The 22,086-nt window shown below is 37.1% G+C and overlaps 1 protein-coding gene across 1 annotated transcript in view; it reads left to right on the plus strand.

Annotated features, from left to right (window-relative positions):
* Positions 1 to 22,086, plus strand: part of LOC140164317 (ARF GTPase-activating protein GIT2-like) — a 73,007-nt gene that overhangs the window by 13,924 nt on the left and 36,997 nt on the right. Inside the window, 9 exon segments of the mRNA XM_072187592.1 lie at positions 5,339 to 5,451; positions 8,080 to 8,170; positions 10,118 to 10,204; positions 11,900 to 12,030; positions 13,538 to 13,632; positions 14,544 to 14,647; positions 15,542 to 15,614; positions 17,201 to 17,298; positions 20,638 to 20,758. Coding sequence (XP_072043693.1) covers positions 5,339 to 5,451; positions 8,080 to 8,170; positions 10,118 to 10,204; positions 11,900 to 12,030; positions 13,538 to 13,632; positions 14,544 to 14,647; positions 15,542 to 15,614; positions 17,201 to 17,298; positions 20,638 to 20,758 — 913 coding nt within the window.

Consider the following 22,086-nt stretch of genomic DNA (forward strand, 5'->3'; position numbering starts at 1 on the left):
GTATCATAGAACTCTGTTGGGAGGTTTTCTTATATACTTATTACTTCTGATTGTAGAATAATACAGCACTAATTTTTTAGAATGCAAAATATATTATTTTGTTATTCCAGTTGAAACATAGCTCAATCCTAATCCTTTCGCTCAACCTATGCTGGGGGAAAAAGTTAAATATTCACTAAATTTAAAGCCTGTACCCTTATTTTGCATGTTTTCAAAAAATTCAGTAACTGTCATTAAAGTCACAGACTTCGAACAATTCTAAGCATATAAAATCATGGTCAAATATTAATATTTATATGCATTTGATTGTGCATGTGTTGCCCAAGTTCAAGTACAGCTTTGCTGATCTAAGTCTATCATGTGATGAGGTTTATTGCAATGGTAATTGCCCTACATTATGTAATTTGTATAGCTAGGAGCTAACATAATAGACTACATTGTTTAGGTAAGTCTGCGACATTTCCCTGCCCAGTGGCTGGCAAGTTTGGATTCAAAACAGGAAGACTTTCACCAGAAGGGAAGTTCTGATGATGATGGAACTTGTATAGTGCTTCAACCACGTGTTACACACATGTACAATGTAGGGGTGCATAGAATCTCAGTAACAGCGGACACACAAAAACAGAGTATGTCCACGGTTTTTCGATTGCTCAATAGAGGGCAACAAACATATACGCACTTGAGAGCATTTAAAAAAGGGCCTCGGTTATGGGTGAAATACCTGTACCTGTAAATGTCAAACCGGCGTAAAAAAGTCCACAGTTTGGCGATTAAGTTTTCAATGTTTGTGTCCTCAGTTTGAGTTGGTATAGATGTCCTCGGTTCACAGAGAATACTAGAAAGGGTTGATGGGGTGGATTCTGGTTCTATGTGTTTTGGTTTAAGTGTCACATGACATCCTACCACTGACTGACCATCCAATGTTTATAATTCATATTCAGTGGACTCCATAAAGAACACAGATAAAATGCATTTGAACCGCAAGTTCCCCATCATCTCATTATACTCATTGTATGATAATGAGATGACACTATGTATGTTTTTAGTAATTGGCCTGTAATGTTTTCCACATGTGATCTGTGATATTTTACCAGACAAGCAGAAGGACCAAATTAAGCTCTCACAATGTCTGTATGTATATCCCTTGGCACACAACAAACAGGTACACATGTAGTTTATACATGTAGCAACCGATATATTGATAGCTTCAATGTTTATGTTTTATGTAACCTTTAAAGAATACTATATTTAATTTAAAATATAATTTCCATGCACTGTTTAAGTTTGTGGACTCTTCTGACATGCATTAGCTTGCAGGCATTGAAATAAGCCAGAATTCCTGAGGCCCTTAAAATTTTTTAAAAATTTAATTTTGAATTGATTTGTTAAAAAAAAACATTGTCATTAGAATCAGTCCTGGGGAATCATTCCTTTTTAATCTCTTTTATATCTCCAATTCGATCAAAATCAAGAGTGATTTAACGTGGAAAAGTCATGCCCGCCTTATTTCGAGGCCTGCATGTTTGATAAAATAGGAAATTCAGGAAGCTCATTCTCAAGAATTTTTATTTCTGGAGAGAAAGGCTAATTCTCAAAACCATTCCTTGATGAAAATTTTACTTCTACAAATAAAGAAATACATTATTAGAAATGGTGGGAAATTTAGTTTGTTTGGAATTGAAAATAGAAATCTTTTCCAAGCCTGACTACATAAAATTGTAACCATGCTTTACCCTACAAATAAATGAATAGTGCAAATGTGGCACGTACCGCTGTGGAATGAGAGAGAGAGAGAGAGAAATTGTATAAGTTTTGTCAGCCCTCACAATTTCCTCCATATTGCAGTGATAAACAGGACACGGCTTATATGCTTATGCTCCGACAGCAGTTCCTTTCAAATTACCCAGTTTGTCGCAAGTGTTTACCACTGGAAGGCCTGTAAGTTATTATGAATGTGTATGGTAAGTAAAAATGATAGAAAAATAGCATTTCTTGTGCAAAATGTCAACTCAAGTTCAAGGAGGGATGGCATGAAACTGCAGTGTATTATGTAAGTCAAATGTTCCAGTATCTAAAAAAAAACAAAACAGAAAAAAAACCAAACAAAACAAAACAACACACAACAAAGAAAAAAAACCCAAAAAACAAAACAATCCAAACAAGGAAAAATTCAAAAACTAAAACTCACTGTTGCAAATTTTATTTTCAAGGGAAAATGTACTGTTTTTACTAGTTGAAAGCAAAATTAAGACTTCTACGCTACTCCATTTATGTTTAAATTATGTTCGGTACAAAAATGTACAAAATTAAACACCAAATGTCAAAGTATTTTATGTACAAAAATTTTTAAATTATGTATGAAATATTTTTTTAGAATTTGTGTGTAAATTCATCAATTGATGAAGAGAGATTAGTCAACTTTAGAAGGTCTTTATGTTTAGTGGCTGGCAATAGCACACACATCACTTGCTTTGTCAAAAACAATTCATTTATAATTTGTTGTAGAAGTAGTGATGTAACAGGATTAATTACCATAGCGATAGGTGAATACAAGTTGAATGTATTGCCCTGCACTAGATGTATATTGTAACTCTGCATCGCACCATTGATTATCAAAGAATAGGTAATTAGATAAAGACCTGGATAATAATTCTAAAGAAATTAAAAATTATGCTGACATCACTCACACAGGTACGATTATTAGCGTCTTTGAAAAGAACGGTATGTATTTTTATGATTGCACACATACACAGACATGACAGGTGATGAGTCCAGCCTACCATGGAAATAAGAGAATAATTCTCTTATTTCCATGAGCCTACTAATAGTGCAGGGCAAAACATTAAAAAATTGTATTCAGCTATTGCTATGGTAATTAATCCTGTTACATCACTACTTCTAGGCGAATCACCTTCATCATGTTAACAATTGACGGCTATTGACCTATATATCTCTTATGTAGGTCAGTAGCGTGGTATAACAGGAAGAAAACTTTCCAGATCTTATTTGAGACGGATCTTGTAAACAGGTTTTAATTATCAAGGATAACAATGCCATCATCATTGTCAATTATGTCTGTTGACCCTCATTGCTACTTTGTATGCAGGTCATAATTGAGTTTCTACACAGTAAGCCAAAGAATTAAGGTACCAGTTACATGTATGTGATGTCCACCCCTGTATATCCTAAACAAACACAAATTATGTCAAAATTAAAACAAGCAGCCACTACCTGTCTCTTAAGCTATGATTATAAGACCGTATTTGTTGAAATTGGTTGAGAAGTAAAGAAATGGTGATCTAAAACCTAAGGAAGAAACAAAATCAAAAGTTGCAATTTTGTGTACACAAATGAAAGAAATAAAGCAAACAAATAGGACCATTTCATAAAGAGAAGAGAAAAGCCACATATAAAGATTCATTTATATTGATGTCGCATACCATCTGAGCTGATTAGAACTTTCAACTCTCACTCAAATCCAGTAGCCATGATGCCAAAAATTGAATTTCCTGCACTAATGATGACTGCACCTAATTTTTAAAAATAAAATTATAAGTTTTTTAACCTTGTTTGGATGAACAGTTTGGCTATTTATAAGTGATTTGAATGAGTACATAAAAAATAATAATACAAATAATTTTTTACAATTATAGAAAACATGAAGGCACAACACATGTACATCCATCCAAAATAATAAACAAAATATCTAGCATAATAGTGGTGTAAAAGTGTAGAGGTTCGCAATAGGGCATGCATGCAAGCAGGCACTCCATCCGCACCTATTCAACTTCCTATTGGGACTAATTGTGTAATTCCTAAAATAGATGACTGCATGGAAGTAATCTGTCAGTGAGACTTTACTGTATCCTAGTAACACCTTGAGCAATATAAGGAAGGTATGGTTTAGACAAGAGTAATGATGGATGATGCATGGTAGATGGTGTGCAATGGGCTATTCCATTTAAAATCCACACTACCCCTGTGGAAGATTTTGGAAATATCTTCCACAGGGGGAGTATGAATTTTAAATGGAATGAACACATTAAGCAGCTCCATTTGAAAATCACCCTCCCTCTGTGGAAGATTCAGATTGAATCTATCTCAGAGGGTGTATGAAATTCAAATGCAGTTGTCTAATGTATTCATTCCATTTGAAATTCATACTCCCTCTGTGGAAGATATTCCCAGAATCTTCCACAGGGGTAGTGTGGATTTTAAATGGAATAACCCAATAGAGTTTAGTGTAAGGATTCTCAACAGGCAGCCCATGAAGCAAATTGGGCTATTACAGTTGAAATCCACACCCCCAATGGAAGATATTACCTTAATCTCCCACACAGGGAGTGAAGATTTCAAACGGAATTACCCATTCAGGTATCCCCATTTGTCATACTCCCCAGGGCCTAGATTTCGATGAGAATCATAGAATCAAATCTTGTAATGATTCTTGTAAGATTCAGATTTGCGAGAATCAAGTTCTGTCATTGTATCATACAGTAAGCGCAGTGACTATGATGGATTTTGATTCTCGCAAACCAAGACAAAATCTTATCCCTGCTCCCTGTGTGGAAGATAATGTCTTTCATAGGGGGTGTATGGATTCCAACTGGAATATCCCAATTCGGCACCAGCCAACGATATTTAAAAAAGGTAATTGAAAACGTCAGTAATAGAGGTGTATTTGGCCCTCAGCGGATGTTTGAAATATGATTGGCTCACTTTTCCTCAAACAAATAAAGTTTGGAACAAGTGATAAAGTTTAGTCAGTAAGTGACATGAGAGAGGGTGATTTACCCCTTTTTTGAGGGGATAGAATTGGTTTGGAAATGTCAGGATGGACTATCTAGGACGTCATTGTGTGTATTCACAAGCCGCAGGGAAGGGGCACTGAAGTAAGAGAGATTGTACACATGCACAACCAGTGTTTTCTTTTTTTTCATAGCATCCTCTCAATACATTTCTCCCACCAGCCAAAATACCCCAAAACAGAAGAATAATATGTTTGACTTCTATCCTTGGATGATAGAAGAAAAGAAATATTACCATATAGCTTGAAATAAAAAAGAAAACAAATTTCTTAAAAATCAGATTTTTTCACCATTAAATGCTAAACATAACAACATCTATTCACACATTCTGTTATATGCATGATGTGTAAAAATATTTGCTATGTACCCCCCTCCAGGACAAGCCAACAGTTTTTACTGATTTCAAAGCAAACTAAATATAGATGATATTTAAGTATCAGTGCCAAGTTTACCACATTTTCTTGCACTTATTTTTATAAGCCATAATATTGACTTCCGTCTTATATTTTAATTTCTTCCTCCTCATACAGATGGTGCATGCCCTTGTCAGCAATGGAGCTAATTCTATATGGGAGCATTCACTCTTGGATCCATCACAAGTCAGAAGCGGCAAACGAAAACCAAACCCAAAAGATCCATTACAGTAAGTGTTTTAAGGCGATGCTGACCGGCAGCATTACAAGTAAGGTGGGGTCTCACATCAGGCCAAAAGTCAGTTAAAATCACTACATTGTGTACAGGTCTGCTGATACGCTACCATTGCTGATTCAACATAATTCTTCCCTGCTATTTGACATTACTTGTTGTTGATTTGTGAGCAGGGTTGTAGCTACGCTGGGCGGTGGTGGGTGGACCCGCCCGGCACTCTAAATTTCCACCCGGCACTCAAGTTAATTTTAAAGCCCAAATACCCAGCACTCCAGTCTCAAATGTTTCAAAATCAATAAACAATCAGTATAAAAATTAGCAATTCTTATCAAAATTTCAATTTTTTTACCATTTCATGTAAATTTCACCCGGCACTAAAATTTACCTAGCTATAACCCTGTTTGTGATTCTGAAGTTTTGCAAAGTGTAACAAATGTGGACCAGTGTAACATTACATTATATTACAATTGATTTGGACCCTAAAAGATTCATGATGGCCATTAGATTTTCAAACCCATGGGCCTGAATTGCCCTTAAAAATGTTTGATTATTTCCTACACTGCTGAGCTGTAACTTACTTTTTGAATGAAAGGTTTAAGGTTCTTTTTTCAAAATTCAGAGAGTAGTAATATTGTGAAAAGTAATGCGAGATATTACATGTATAGAAGCTCTTAGAAATTTACATATTGAAGGTGATTTCAGTTAGAGAATAAATCTTTTGCATATCCAATATCGTGTCATGGGATGGGCAATATTATGAGTAGTAATGTATCTAGGTGAAAACCAATCAAATTGTGTATATTCTTGACAAGACACACCAACTGAATAAGAATTTAGTTTGTTGATCACAGGGCCGGCGCAATCTATGCGACAGGTCAGGTGGTCGCTGCACCAGGTTTAATAAAATGCCTTCATATGGACCTTCATTTTGCAAAATTTCCCAACTTCATAGACACCCTGCTGTGCATGAACAAACAACTGAGCCCTGTTTTGGCTTCTGTATTGGAACCTCTACACTTATGTTTCAAGCAATAACTTAATAATTAGGCCTGCAGTAATAGTGAATATGGTACACGAATGGTTTCAAGCAGGCCCCTGGACCCTATATCGTTAGACGCTCCGCTAGCTTTGCTCGAATTGGATTGTATATTGCTAGCGCTGCACTACTTAATTTGTTGCACCAGCCATCAGGTCTGGATCAATTTTAAAGCAATGTGCCAAAAATGACAAAAAATTTTCAACATTGTTTGACCTTAACACAGTGAGCTACAAGAACTTGCTGAAATAGGAATGCAATATTTGAAGAAGAAAAATCATGTTTCTCAACCAACATTTTAAGTGATTTTAGCCTATAAAAATAAACAAAACGTAGAGACATTAACTCTTTACACCATTCCTCATGGGGGTATAAGGGATGTGGTTGCCTAATGGTTGCCTAGCAACCATCCTGTAGAAGTAGCCAAAAATGTTGCAGACTACATTGTGTGTAGGTGTGATGTGGGCTATATGCAGCTGCTATCTGATCAAGCACAAGGAAATAATAAATAAATGCAAGGTAAATTTGGTATAATATTGATTAGGGGTATATTGAACAGATAACCTTATCAAAGTCAACGGAGGAAATAATAAATAAAGGAGTAAAATTAGAACAATAATTGGTTAGAATTGACTTATTGGATATTTTGGGAAGAAATGGAAATATGGATAGTGTTGATTTAAATTTGGAACAGGACTTTTTTACTTTTCTTGTTGCTTTATTTGTACTTTTTAAAATCCCATCTCACTACAACGACAGGCCCAATTTTGTATTTATCAATACCATACATATGAAACTAGCTTAACCCTAACACCCGAAGGGCTTTTTGGCGACTGAATGGAAAGAAGGGAGGAATAAAGAGAGAAAACAAAGAAAGAAGTTGTTTGCTCTGGGTGGATTCGAACCAGAGACCCCTCGGTTGCCAACACTTAGCCACAGGTCTTTTATGAGAACTTTGGGTTACTCCTTCATGCTATTATTGAGTATTATATACTAAATTTAGGGCTATGGTGAGGATTGGTGCATAAGAAAGAATGATGAACTTTGCTTTTCAGAAATAAAAAAAAGATGTGAGAAATTGTAGGAAATGTTGCCATGATGCCATCTTTGTTAGAAATATGGCTTATCTTCCCAGGAAACTTGATTTCCCAAACCTCGCTCCCAACTCGGGAGCGAGTTAGAACAGCTGTTGTTCCCTCGCCTTGCACCACTCGAATCACAGGTTCAAGCCTCAGCTGTGCCCAAAGACTATATGTGCACTATCCTGATCATGCTTGCTGTCTCAGGTTTTCTCTGGGATTCCTCCGGTTGTTTTGTTATCAAAAACTGCAGGTACATGTAGGTTTGCGTTGGGATCGGCTGCAACCAGCCTATATGAGATCCCATTCTGATGACTCACCAGTTGCAGCAAAATTACAGTGCTTTGAAACCTCTGGAAAAATGCACTATATAAATACAAAATTAATTATAATTTATTCGTACATGTATATTTTAAAAATTTGATTGTCAAATCAGATACTGAAACACCAAACCGTACCTTCAGACAAAACATGATCATCATTTTATGTTTCTATTTATTTATTTCAGTCCATTCAAGTCTGATTTTATCCGAGCCAAATATTCCAGACTAGACTTTGTGCATCGCTTGAAAGATGAAGACACGGTGGATCTAAGCAAAGTAAGTCTTATTTTCTGCTCATCAAAAATATAGTTATTCATTAATCTTTTGTTGAATTAAATATCTTGGCGCCACAAAATGTTGAAATTAAACTGATAATTGACTTCTGTTGCCCACATTTTAAAAATAAATTTTAACAATGAGCGCATTTTGTTTGATTGCATCACACGCACAAAGGGCTTACTGATCAGTAATGCAGGCATAAGGGACTCAACTTATAATAATGAGGTTTTATGAGGAAGTGGACTTGAAAAATGTTCATTTCAACATATTTTAAACGTTAAGAAGTGAGCTGTTGTAAGCTGCTTATCCACAAAAATAGCCTGTTAAGTAAAATGTCAAAGTTTTATGGGCCTGAGCTTTCGATCCTAGCAGGATCTTAGAGTGCCTTTGATAAAGATCCTGCTAGGATCAAAAGCTCAGGCCCCTAAACTTTAAAACATATTTTAAAGATACAATTGATGATAATAACTGTTCACATGTACGATTGTACGTACCTTAAATTAAAGATATAATTGATGATAATTTGTGACCACATGTACCAGGGTAATTAAAGACATGTTTCAGCAGCTGATTGACCAAAGAGATGTGTCTATTATGTAGCTCATGTTACACCTCTTCCTAGACCTGAACTTAGCCATGTTTGTACATGTATGTTACTCAGAAGGGAAAAGTGAATCTCTGGATTGTTTGGCCACATGCCCACATGTTGTATGCAAAGTGCTACATTTGCTAACCTTTGTAACACTTGTGCTGTAAGACTAATTTTTGGTTGATTTTGGGTGTTTGCCGACTTAAATTATAAAGGTACATTAAAAGGTACATATTTGTACCGTATACTATTTTAGTTCTCATATACCTTTCTATGAGGAACATGTCATTATGGCTGATTCACCATATACAGGCTGTAACAACATGATTAGAACCCATCAGTTCCTAGAGATTATGGACAAAACTGATACATCAAAATGCAACATTAGATCCATCTTATTTAAGAAATAAAGGGTAATGCATGATCCTTTACGAAAATAATGTGTCCGAGGCAGTAAAAGCGTAAATAATGGGTGAGGCAGCCGAACCCATTATTTAAACGCTTTTACTGCCGAGGACACATTATTTATGTAAAGGATAATGCTGCACCCTTTATATACCTATTCTATTACCACAAAATAGTGTGATTTAAAGAGAAAATATCACATTTTTGCCCAAATATTTCAAGTTGTTTACCTCAAGGTGGAGCGCATACGCGTAGCCAAAGCGTATGCACATTCCAATAACACAACCTAACATTCCATTCTCCCCTATAAGCAGGTATGCACATACAATAACACACCCCTGACATTCCATTCTCCCCTACATAAGCAGGTGTGCTGTGCGCTCTGTTGTGCGCTGTGATGATAGAAGAACATAAAGTTCGTTGCCCTTGACACTTTATCGCTAATTAATGGTCTGTCACGTGACGCGTTTCAACAAATCACAGTGCGCGATTTTGAATAATGGGTCGTGGGGGTAATAGAATTGTAGATAAACATTATTAAGAGTCCGAAAACGGCAATTTGTGGTCATATCAAGATGATTCAAGGTTGCATTTTGAAGAGGCATGCCTTTCAATCAATATCGAAACTGGTGGGTACCAAACATTTTGATGCATCTTGTAGTATCATACCAGTGTGGTCTTTATAACATTTCTTTTGGAGTTCCAAGTATTTTGCAAACATGTTCTTTCTTTTTTGGAGTGGTTTTAGTAGGGTTGAAATCTTCTTTGCAGAGTTGAGTTACCAAACCAAATCATTTTTTGGGGTTAAACCCCCCCTGCACCTAGCAAAGACCACACTCTATCATACATGAGGCTATAGGGTATCAGTACTTACATGTACTGCTGTACTTTTAATCCACACGCCAGCTTTTTATTGACAAGTTTTGTATCTTTCTTGCATATTTGATCAGCAATTGCACTCTAGTGTTAGAACGGGCAACTTGGAAACATGTCTCAGGCTACTGTCATTGGGAGCACAGGCAAATTTCTTTCATGTGGTAAGTACATGGCAATTCTTAATATATGTAAGACTCATGAGAGTCTTGATGATCAAATTGAAACAATTTTAACCCTATGAGAACTTCCTACCTATTGATCAAAAAGAAGTTCTCATTCTCAATTGGACCAATCAGCAACATTGTTAGAATAATTTCACCACGCAAAATAATTGGGGAGAATTATTTGCAAAGCTCCATTCTCTGATTGGTGATTAAACTGAAGATATCACATAATTGACCAATCAGAGCCAATGTTAGATCGGCAGGTAGTGCTCAGGGGGTTAAGGAGAGCCAGGCATAGTTCCCTTGAAATGCTTACATCAAACTCATCAGGAGTAAAAATAATGCATAATTTGTAATAAGGCAACAACAAAACACCCTGTTTTACGGGCCTGACTAAGCCAGATTTGCTCTATGCATGTAAAATCAGCCAGTTTTAGCTAAAAGTTCATTGATGTTTTACTGATTTTGGTGCTTTTACTGGGTCATTTGGAAAACAAAACAAAAGAATGAAGTTTGCATATATCCATAAAAATGCATGTGACATGATCAAGGGGAATGAGTCACATGTCGGCAATTTTCAATTAGAAGTTTTTTACATAATTTTCTGGCAGTTTACGAATGCTACATTTTGATGCAAACCCCATCAAAATCAGACATCTGGTTACCGAGTTATGAGCAATTTATCAATGGCTGAAAACACTATAAAACAAAAGAATATGAACACTATTTTTGCCAATATCTCAAAAACAATATTAGTGACATCCGACTCATTCCCCTTGATCATGTCACATATCCTATGTGTTGGGGATCGTTACACCTCCTCAGTGAGTCTGTTACCTTCCCAGCATTGATTAAAGCCGGTACCCATTTGTACATCTGGGTGGGTAGAGGCAATAGGGGTGAAGAGCCTTGCCTATGTGCTCAACACGTTTACACTGCGAGGATTTGAACCCATAACCACAAGCTACCTCACGATTATGTGTTGAAGTCTTAGACAGCTGCAGTGTCCCCAAGTTTGTCTAAATTGCATAATAATTTGTCATGTACAACATACAAGGGCGTATCAAAAAGTTTTTCAAATCGCCCAGAAGTGAAAGAGCTATATCAATGAAATTTTGTCAGTGCAATCACTGGTCCTTATGTACACTATGGTTCAAAAATGGTCTCATAAGTATGTTTACTTTTTTACAGGTGGTGCTAGATGCCAATAACCTGCTGCTCAGTTACTGCGCATAAACTGCAAGATTGAGAAAATTGAGACAAGCAGTGTTATTAAGATCCTGCTTTTGAAGGGTTGCAGTGATTAGAAAATCGATGATGAAATGAAAATTATCTTCGATGGTGATTATGATATGTCACTGTTGCTTTTTGGAAAAGGAATTTTTATTTCATCACAGATTTTCTGGGCACTGTAACCCTTAAAATGGAACTTAATCATGCTACATGCCTCAATTATCTCCATTTTGCTGGTTATGCGGTTACATAGGCAGGTACCTGGCTTACACTGCACACAAAGTCTGATGGAAGTGTAGGGGCACTTTAAATAGGATTCAAGTACTGTACAGTCAACCTGCTTACATGTTCTTGCAGGACCATTTTTGCACCATAGTGTACATACATGTATCTAAGCTTGCATGCTGATTGATTGACTAATTAACTAATTGATTCATTGAATTGATTTACATTTTGTAGGAGAGAGGCAATACACCCCTTCATGTTGCTAGTAAAGAGGGCCAAGCATTGCAGTGTGAGTTATTGATGACATATGGGGCTGATCCAGGGGCATTAGATACAAATGGACAAACACCAGCAGACTTAGCAAAGTAAGCCTTGTTTACATATGTATACTGTCATCATCATCATCAACATCAACATCATCATCATCATCATCATCATCATCATCATCATCATCATCATCATCATCATCATCGTCATCATTATCATCATCATCATCATCATCATCCTCCTTCGGCTGTTAAGCAGGGGACCACAAAATTTCTCCATGCTCATCAAAAACAGCAATCTTTGTTCTTGCTATCTGTTCTGCTTGATTGCCTTCAACATACCCTAGCACACATTGAATGTAGGTTACATGTGTGGATGTCCAGTGGCGGCGCCAGGAATTTTTTTTTTTTTTCGGGGGCATTAGGGGAAAAGTGAATTTCAGGGGGTCCAAAATCAACAAATTTTGTGTAAAATTACCGCCGCAAAAAGTGGAAATTTTCGTAATTTTGGGTTTTTTCGGGGCAACAGGGTGGGCAAGAGTTCTGACTGGGGAATGAGTGGCGGGGGCAAATGCCAGTGTGGATGTAAAGGTCTTCTTTAGCCTTGAGTTGATCATATCTTCTGGCAGGCAAAGGATGTACTCAAGGAATCTCAGTTGGTACATGTATATAGTTCCTTAGGCAGTGGATTAAAGGCTCATGTTAGTTATGGCATATATATGGTATCATTTGAGACACAATCTCCCCATTTAATATTTAGCATAATCCCGAAGCAGGAGGTAGCAAAAGCGTCAATTAAGTTTATCACAAGAACTGTATATTTTGGAATACAGATTGCCTGATATTGGCGGCAATAATATTTAGTTGTCTGTCAATATGCGATTGTTAAAAATGAATCAGTCAATCAATTAAAAGGTTTTATTCCCGTAATCATTATTACAAAATAACAAATTTTGCAAAAGGCCTATGAGGCCAGTTACTGCTCCTGGAAGTATGAACTAAACATTGCTTCTAGGAGACTTTGGAACTCACAAGCCATTGGTCAATTGATCATGCCAACCGATGCTTTGGACTATTCCATTTTAAAATCATACACCCTTATGGAAGCCATGGCCTTAATCTCCCACACAGGGGTGTAGATTTGAAATGCAGTCACCCATTCAGGTAACTCCATTTGAAATTCATACTCCCGGTGTGGGAGATTCATGTCACATGTGTCTTTCATACGGGGTATATGGTTTTCAACTGGAACACCCCATTGCATGTTATTTGTGAGTATGACAGACTGAATGAGCAATGATCTTATAGCGCACTACACATCTAATAGCACCCACACATCACATCAAAGTACAGGCACCTAAACGTATAGGAAGCCAGAGGTTTCATATTACAAGGTATATATAGATGCAGTGCATTTGTGTTCAGTTGACAGAAGGTTCAACGCTATATGCAAGTGCACTGACGGGGTGACATTAGTGGGAATTTCACTGTTACCAGAGTAGAGATATCCAGTATATGAACTCGCTAAACATCTGAAGATATCGGACATTCTAAGCAGTGTTTTGTAATTGACTATTTTATGTTATTTCTATTGTTGCTATTACAGAGAAGGAGGTCACCTTGACTTAGCAGAGAGACTCACACACAGTCAGTATGAACTCACAGATAGGCTCACATTCTTTGTTTGTGGAAAAAGGCCAGGTAATGACATTCATTATACTAATAAAAGGTAGTCTGTTCTTCATGGAGACATCAGCTGGTAGATTATGGACTCATGCCTGATCAGTGTGGATACAATTTGTTTTCATTAATTATTTGCCAATGGTCTTATTGGTCAGTGTAATTAAACTACACTACAAGATTCTTATTGTGGCTGCCTGCACAGGTACACCGTCACCACGGTACCTTACTGGTGCACACAAAGTACCCACATAGTATCAATGCTGCTACTGCACTGAATCCACCAGCAGTGGTACTACACTGGTACTTCCCTGGTACTGTGCTTGGTGACGGTGTACCTGTACAGGCTTCCCAAATAGGAATATTATAGTGTATACTTTGCATACTTCATGGATAAATCATTTTCACAAGGTTCAAATGTTGAAAAATGGCCAATATCTCCATAACAGAAAGGTTATTCAACTTGATGGTGTTCTGTGCATGTGGTGCAAAACCCTTTCACAACCCTAACCCTTTCTCAGCAATAAGTGTTAGCTGATGGTAGGCAAACATGGCCCTATTACAGGCATCATCTTTAATTGAAGGGAATGTAAGCAGGTTTACTGCACATGAATCCTATTCAAAGTGCCCCTACACTTCCATCAGACTTTTTCTGTGCAGTGTATGCCAGGTTTACAAAAAGCACAGGAGCTCAAGAACATGCTCGTATAAAAATTTTAGGTACAGAATATATTCAAGACCTTTTTGGGTGGAGGTATGTGTTTACAAGATAATACTTACAGAAATTTGTCTTGATTTGGCTTTAATGAATTGGGGAAGGTGAGGCTAAACAGTATGGTACATTTTGCCGTAGCTTGTATAATAGAATAGTGTGCATACACTATGTACGGTTACCTCTCATTATCATGTTTTCTTCATTGTTCTATTTTCAGATCATTCCCATGCAAGTCAACATTTTCTCATCCCTGAAATGGCTGATAGCTCATTAGATAGGTCAGAAGCAGCAGAACAAGCTAGGAAAAATTACAAGCAGTAAGTTATTGAGTACGGTAATTCATTAACTCCCTGCCAATCTAACATTGCCTCTGATTGGTTAATTATGTCATATCTTCAATTTAATCACCAATCAGAATGGAGCTTTGCAAATAATTCACCCCATTTTTTTTTGCGTGGTGAAATTATTCTAACAATGTTGCTGATTGGTCCAATTGATAATGAAAAATTCTTTTTGACAATCGGCAGGTAGTTCTTATGGGGTTAAGACAAAAGAAGACGCCTAATCAACCTGCAGTTAGTGTATGTAAGGGCAATAAACTTTGTCTCAAAAATATTTTTTAGTATGTGATTTATATTTAAAAAAAAGTGAGGGGGAGGGGGAAGAGCATCCTACTATGATTCAAAGTTTTTGCAGGTTCTTTTTTGACCAGGTAAATGTAATTTTTTGACAACTAAAAATCAAAATGCACCAATTGTGTAGCATTGCATGGTAAGTGCACATGACTGTGTAGTTCAATGTTGCATAATCTATGAATCATTACGATTTAATCATCTTGTCTGAGAATATTCTAAGTGAGATGATAAATTTACAGTCACACAAGATTAGTTATGCATTATCAAATATGATTATCATAGACCACTTGACATGTGATGTCATTGCCTGGCAGCGTGCGAATTATGACAATTTCCATTGTTATTTGCCCTGCAGTGTGTGTACGCATCGTAGTTTGCTCAGGGCACATGCATTTTAAATCGCCCACCACATTTCATAAAGCCATTCCGAACAGTGTAGTGGTTCATTCAAGCATATCGATAGACCAGTCCCTCGCCTTTGTTGATTAAACAATGATGTCAAGTGGTCTATATGAACACTCTGCAACATCTATGCATGGGTTGTGATTAAATTGTGTAAATTTTGTTGTTTATCTAACAGCTGAGCAATCACTTGTTTGAAGAATTAGCAATGGATGTATATGATGAGGTCGACAGAAGGGAACTAGATGCAAGTAAGTACAGTCAAATACTGGTATTGAGTGTGACTATATATTCGATGATCGCACGGTCATCTCAAAAGGAGGTTCTACCCGCAAACAGCATGCTGTGTGTGCGTACACCTGTCGAACGCATGCTTTAATTCTGGCCAGGCCTTATATTAAGTATGCCTGTACCAGCCTCAAATGAGCTCCTGGTCCCCAAGATGGCTCCTGGTCCTATAGTTTGTAGTGTAAAATATTGGACACCAGGAACAGTGGTGTAGATTTCTTTTGGAAAAAAAGTTTATGACACAAATGCGCGCAAAAAAATGTGCTATTTTGAAGCTAATCTGATGAAATATATGGCAAAAGTGGAATAAATGCATGAAGCGTGCGAAAATGTGCACTTTTGGGGCTAAAATGGGCAATTTTTTTCCCCTGTTCGAAGCAAAAAAAACACCATTTGGGGATTAAATTTGCAAAACTAATTAAAAAAGACCTACCATAAATAAGTTAACCAAGTTCAGAAAAAAATCCTTTTTTCCTTGAAGATCTGTGTTGTTAACCTATAAATATATCATGCAGGTTACACAGCCTGGTCACAAAAAAACACCTTTGCACTCATTTGTCAATGGGTCGACGGTCTAAGTTTTTACTTACTCTAATATTTCGTCCTACACGTCGAAGGACTTCATCAGATGTGACCATCTGATCCACATTCCCGGGAAACTGACTACCGGTTGTGATTGGTCTTGTCTCAAGTCTTTAAAAGTGGGTCATATACGTGACTTAGGACTGATCATCTAAACCAAGTTGACAAAACAGACTGTAAAATTCACGTACGAGGAAGAGAAAGAAGGGTAAATACCATTTCTCGACAACTGGGAGGACTCCAAGATACTTGGCAAAGAGCATATAAGAAGATCCAGAGAAGTAAGAGAAGTGATGGAGATCAGAAAGAGGGGGACAAAGACCATTAATAGAAAGGAAGGCACTTATTTCCTAAGTCACACATATGACCCACTTACTGGTTTTGTCAAGCGAAAATTGCTAATTGATATGTTTTACAAACCTGATGAATATATTCACTGAAGTCTAGGTGTGTAGATCATTTTGATTGATCAGCCCTCAAATGTAGTGTGATCAACCAAAATCAGTCTGAAGTCGGGCATATTCAATTTTCAGTTTTTACATGATTGTATAAAACATTTGCAAATCTACATTTTGCAGAAAACCCCATTGAAATAATGAACATTTAGTTCCAAAGATATGAACGGTTGAAGTGTTTCCAAAACAATATGCAATAAAAGAAATTATTGTCTTCGTTTGGCTATTTCTGAAAATCAATATATCCGACTTACGACTGATTTTGCTTTATCACAAATGTTGAAGTTCAATGAGTATGGTGAGAGGGGAGAAACCAACACCTGATATCGTGTGGGAAATGGTTGTAAATGGTTTCATTTCTGCACTGGTATATTGTTGACTTTTGGCTTGTTTCTTAGTGCACAAAAGTAAACCAAGTTTACACAGATGACTCCTTTCTTAGTCTACTTAATCCAGAGTTGTCACCATAAAAAACATTGTGTTCATTGTATTTTGATTTTGCTTCTACACAGTATGGTCATCATTACAGAAGCCAAGTCTTGGTGGTGGTGGTGACAGAGCGGTACCTTTCCTTCCACTCAATCCAGAGCTGTCGTCAACAAGAAATCAAGTAAATACGCTGCAAAAACTCAATAGTTAACATACCGTATTTCGTCAAATAGTCACCCCCCTCAAATAAACGGCCCGCCACTTTTTTCAACCAAGATGTTTCAAAAATGCCGATATTTCCATGCTATCTTGTGTAGTAAGCTTACCAAGTTGCCCACATGCATGGTCATTAATAGCGTCAATAATTGGTGAAAATCTGGATTGGAAACCCGGAAGTGAACCAGAAGTCAGTGTTTCTAGTTCAAAGTTCGTCATTTTAGCGTGAATTTTAAGTTTACCTAATGATTTTAACGGGAATTATAGTTCTAAAATTGACCTTGAATAAACGCCCCCCCCTTGGGAAAATGTAACGCCCCCGGGGGCGTTTATTTTACGAAATACGGTATGTGCTTACTATCGAGCCCTTTTGAAAACATGAAATGTACCAAAGTCTAGCACTTTACCAACTGAGCTAATGGGGCTGAGACACAAATTTGCAGGTTTACTTGTTTACATATAACTATGTGTATCGATGATTTGCTCAAAACCCTTTACACTTTTGTTACTTGGGTCTCATGTTTGCATGTTTTCAAAAGAGCTCGATAGTAAGCACATATGCTAACTATCGAGGTTTTACGGTATGCACTTATAGTATATCATACAAATGAATTATTTGGCTGTCTTCAAATTTCACTAAGTTTTCATTGCAAAATTCTGTCCAATTTCTGGGAACTGGTGAGAGGCGAATAGTGATGTGACTTGGCGGAGGAGTGGCATTTGGCTGTCTTCAAATGTCACCAAGTTTTCATTGCAAAATATGCCAATTTGGTAGATCTTTTTTGTGGAATTTTTTTACCCCTAGCTCCAAGTGAAATTACCCAAGTGAAAATGATGCATGTGAAAGTGGAGGCATTGCGGCCGACGCTTTGCATCGAGAACCGCGCAACCCGAGTACCACAAAATTCTAATTGATCATGTGTTGGTATTCTCTACAGCTATCATGTCCCTGAAAGTGGAAACCATGTATGGTGTTATTTCCTAGCATACCTATCCACACTCACTATCCAAAGTCTTCTGGTATTTTGTTCTGGTTTAATAGCATAGTGGCTTCATCACATACCGATAGCTCACTAAGGAAAATCTGAGGTCTTCTATTCCGCCACTAGAAAATGCAAGCCTTTCTGGATAGTCAGCAGGTTGGAGGAAATGTCTAATGTATTTTGTATGAATAGAAGCTTCAGTCAGGATGGGTAACCATGGCAACTTGTTCCTCCTTGAACTCCTCCTTGGGATGTTCTGTAGAGTTTGTCCTGTGGCATCTCTATTGTGCAGAATATGCACCTGATGCGCCCTTGTTCAGATTCTTACTAGTACCTTCCTCTTGGTACCTTTTGTAATAAATAATAATAATGATTAAGAACTGAATGAATAGTGCCCAATGCTAAGGTGTCTTCTGCTCTTTACAAGATATACGAGTGGATAAGATTTTCAGAACAAACTCGATTCATTTATAACTACCAAACACATAACTATAACCAAATGATTATAGCTAGAAAATATTAAATGATTAAAATCACCAAATTATTACAACTTGAAATATATTACATTTGTAAAGATAAAAATACAGTAAAGCAAAACAACAATATTATAGTATGGCAAATGTGACCAGCACATAACAGTTTTATAACTCAAGAGAGGAGGAATATGGTTAACATTGCAATCTCAGTGAAGATTTGCAGCAGCTTGCTCTTATTGATGGTTAAGTTGATTTGATCTTTTTACCTGGGTGTTAACATCAGCTTTGGTTATATCATTCAGTACCATATATAACAATCTCTCAGACTCCAACACCGGACGATTTACTGTTCCGATGTTGATTAAGATACTTACCGGGGGAAGAACCCCTAGTGAGAGATCCATACCGGCATGGATACTCAGCCGCTGCATCCTCAAGAGCGATCCGACTTGCCCCCCCCCCCCCTCCTTAGAATAGCGCTTGCTCTTCTTGGAAGGCTTGCCAGATGCCCCACGCCTCGGTGCCACTCTTGCACTTCCCAGACTTGGGGAGGAGCAGTAGAGTAGCACATGGCTCAGATGCTGGTGGTGATTGCCTCACTACAGCTGGAGCCAATGTATAGGCACGCTTCTTGGAAGACTTCTTCTTGTGATTCCTGTGAGACGTTGTCTTGCCACCATACCCTTGTTGTAGGGTAGCCTCTGATCTCTTCAGAGAAGACTCGTTGGCGACCTTCTTAGCCTGCTCTTCGACTAGCTGGCAGAAGGTTTCGCCAACAAGCAGCATTTTTCATGTTCTCCGCCATAAGGTGACTGAAGGGACAGGCAGGCATTCTCCTGATATTGGATGGACATCATATATGGGCTTGGCCCATAGCGTTTTCATTGAAGTTGGCGATCAGCACCACTAATAAATTAACTTTGCGTAAAAGGTCCAATGTCAACCCAAGATCCTGGGCCACTTGCCTTAACGGAAATGTTTGGCAATGGAAAAGGGGCTGTATTTACACACTTTGTTAAGGGTTGCGGTATCTCTGCAGTGTTTTAACTGGAATGTTAAAGAAGAACAAGTTTGCTTCCTTAATATAGAGTTCAGATTCATGTCTGTTTTTCTGTAGATCCTGTATCTTCTCGTTGATCCTGTATCTTCTTGTTAAGTTCTTTTTTTCAGTTTTGGCACAATATCCTCTTTTAACTCGATCATCTCTTCATCAGTTTTTTTCAGGCCATGTTTCAATTCTGCAACATCATAATTGATAGTTGTGATTTCATCCTGACAAAATATATTTCAATCCAAAAATGTGCAGTGATAGCCGTAAAATCCAGGGTATGCCATGCTAATGGAGTCAAATGCTGTATACATTTTTTTCCAGTGATAAAATATCCAAAGAAGTAGGTTTATTCATGATCGAGAGCTTAGTATTACAAGTCATCACAGCATGGCAGCTATTGATTCAACAGATGCATGCCAAGCTATTTAGTTTTGAATCTTAATCTATTGCAATTCACCAATAGAGGCCTTGCATGTGACGTATCATGCCGTAAATATGGCGGACTACTCAAATGCATTCAACAAAAGCATGATTGCAATCTACCGTGACAGTTCGTCACACACACATAACCCTGCACTACGATCAAATAGGTTGATGACAACATTTGATTGAATGGACTGCACTCCGTCATAACTACGGTGAAGGACACCGGTTCAAATCCTTTGTTTGGAGCCAATCGATAAAAGAATGCAGGGCCTCTATAGGAGTACTACTTGTCATTTATTATTTCAATTTAAAAGTCAACTAAATGCCGATCTAGTTAACAGGGTATGTTTCTCCCACCATTTTTACAGGGTCGACAGAAGCTAGCCAGGTTTAGTGCCAGGGAGTTTGCAACGCTTATTATAGACATACTGAAAGAAGCTAGGAGAAGGCAACAAGGAACTATGTCACTTAATAGAGGAGAGGAAAAACGTGAGTAATAAGGCCGCGATCACATAAAAGTATACTGTATACGGTATTGGCTATACGATACACGCTCATTCAAGTATTTTTATTCTTGGTGAGTCAGTGAGGTTAACTAGTTCACACACGTATCTACATTATGCAGTGTCTATAAATGCCTCTGAGGAGCGAACACTCATGATTTGAGCTGCACCCAATTAAATATACACAAACGTTGCTGAAAATAAAATACTATAGACCATTTTGAAATTCAAAATTCAAAAATTGTGTGCACAGGCGTATTGAAATATTGCACTATTTCCACCTGGTTTAAGTTCAACATATGGTTCAACAGATATTGTGTTTGTAACTTTTTACAGGGGGTTATGGATTTCAAATTGAAAAGCACTTTAATTTGGACACTCTGGGTTTCTAATGACGACACATTCACAACTAGTTTAGATAGAGTTTTAGTATTGCACTCTTCACCCTGAACTCAATTTGATACAATTGATTGTGTACAACATTTTAAAGTTGAAATTTGAAAAAAAAAATGAAATGAAATGAAATTGAACAGCGCCTGGAGACTTTGCATAGTGCACTTCAAAATGTTTATTTATTATTATTTTTAAATTTAAAAGGTTACAAAGGTTTGATTGTAGTAAGGTTGGTTACATAATTGGCAGTGTCACTCCTCTTACAGAACCCATCAAAATTGAAATTTTGGCTTCAGAAGAATGCTCATTTGTCTTATAACTGCATTACCATTTAAGATAGAGTCCGAAGTTTTCCGTTTTACGGAAAACAGAAAAAAATCATGGAATCGGAGGTACAACACGGAAAATGACATTTTTGTATGACGTGACAAAAATTGTTAAAAAATAAGAGAAATAAATGTTAAAAACAATCTTGAGTTGTGTGTGTCAATTTTTATGATAAAAAATACTGTTTAATAATACCGAAATAAAGGTATAACCAAGGCATGAACCCCTATCCATCCAAACATCATAACAGTCGGCCTATTATCGTGATAATATTCCAATCAGAGCATATTGATCGCGATATTGAACACTTTATTGTGACATTCATATCATTCATAATAATTGTTTATACATTTTAAGCTTTTATTCATCAAACATGGATTTACAAATTTTACAACACGTATTAAAACACGGAAAATGGATTTTAGAAAACGGTAAACTTCGGACTCTAATTTAAGGCCTTGAATATGTTTGATTTAGATTGCATGAACAAAAAAGTGAGGGTGATGTGCCACCCAACAGCATTATGCACCACTCCATGGGACTGTATCGTGCATATGAATAATAATATTAAAATAATGAAGGAGGCGGCGGCCT

This window comes from Amphiura filiformis, chromosome 11 (genome assembly GCF_039555335.1).
Source record: "Amphiura filiformis chromosome 11, Afil_fr2py, whole genome shotgun sequence".
Classification (NCBI taxonomy): Eukaryota; Metazoa; Echinodermata; class Ophiuroidea; order Amphilepidida; family Amphiuridae; genus Amphiura; species Amphiura filiformis.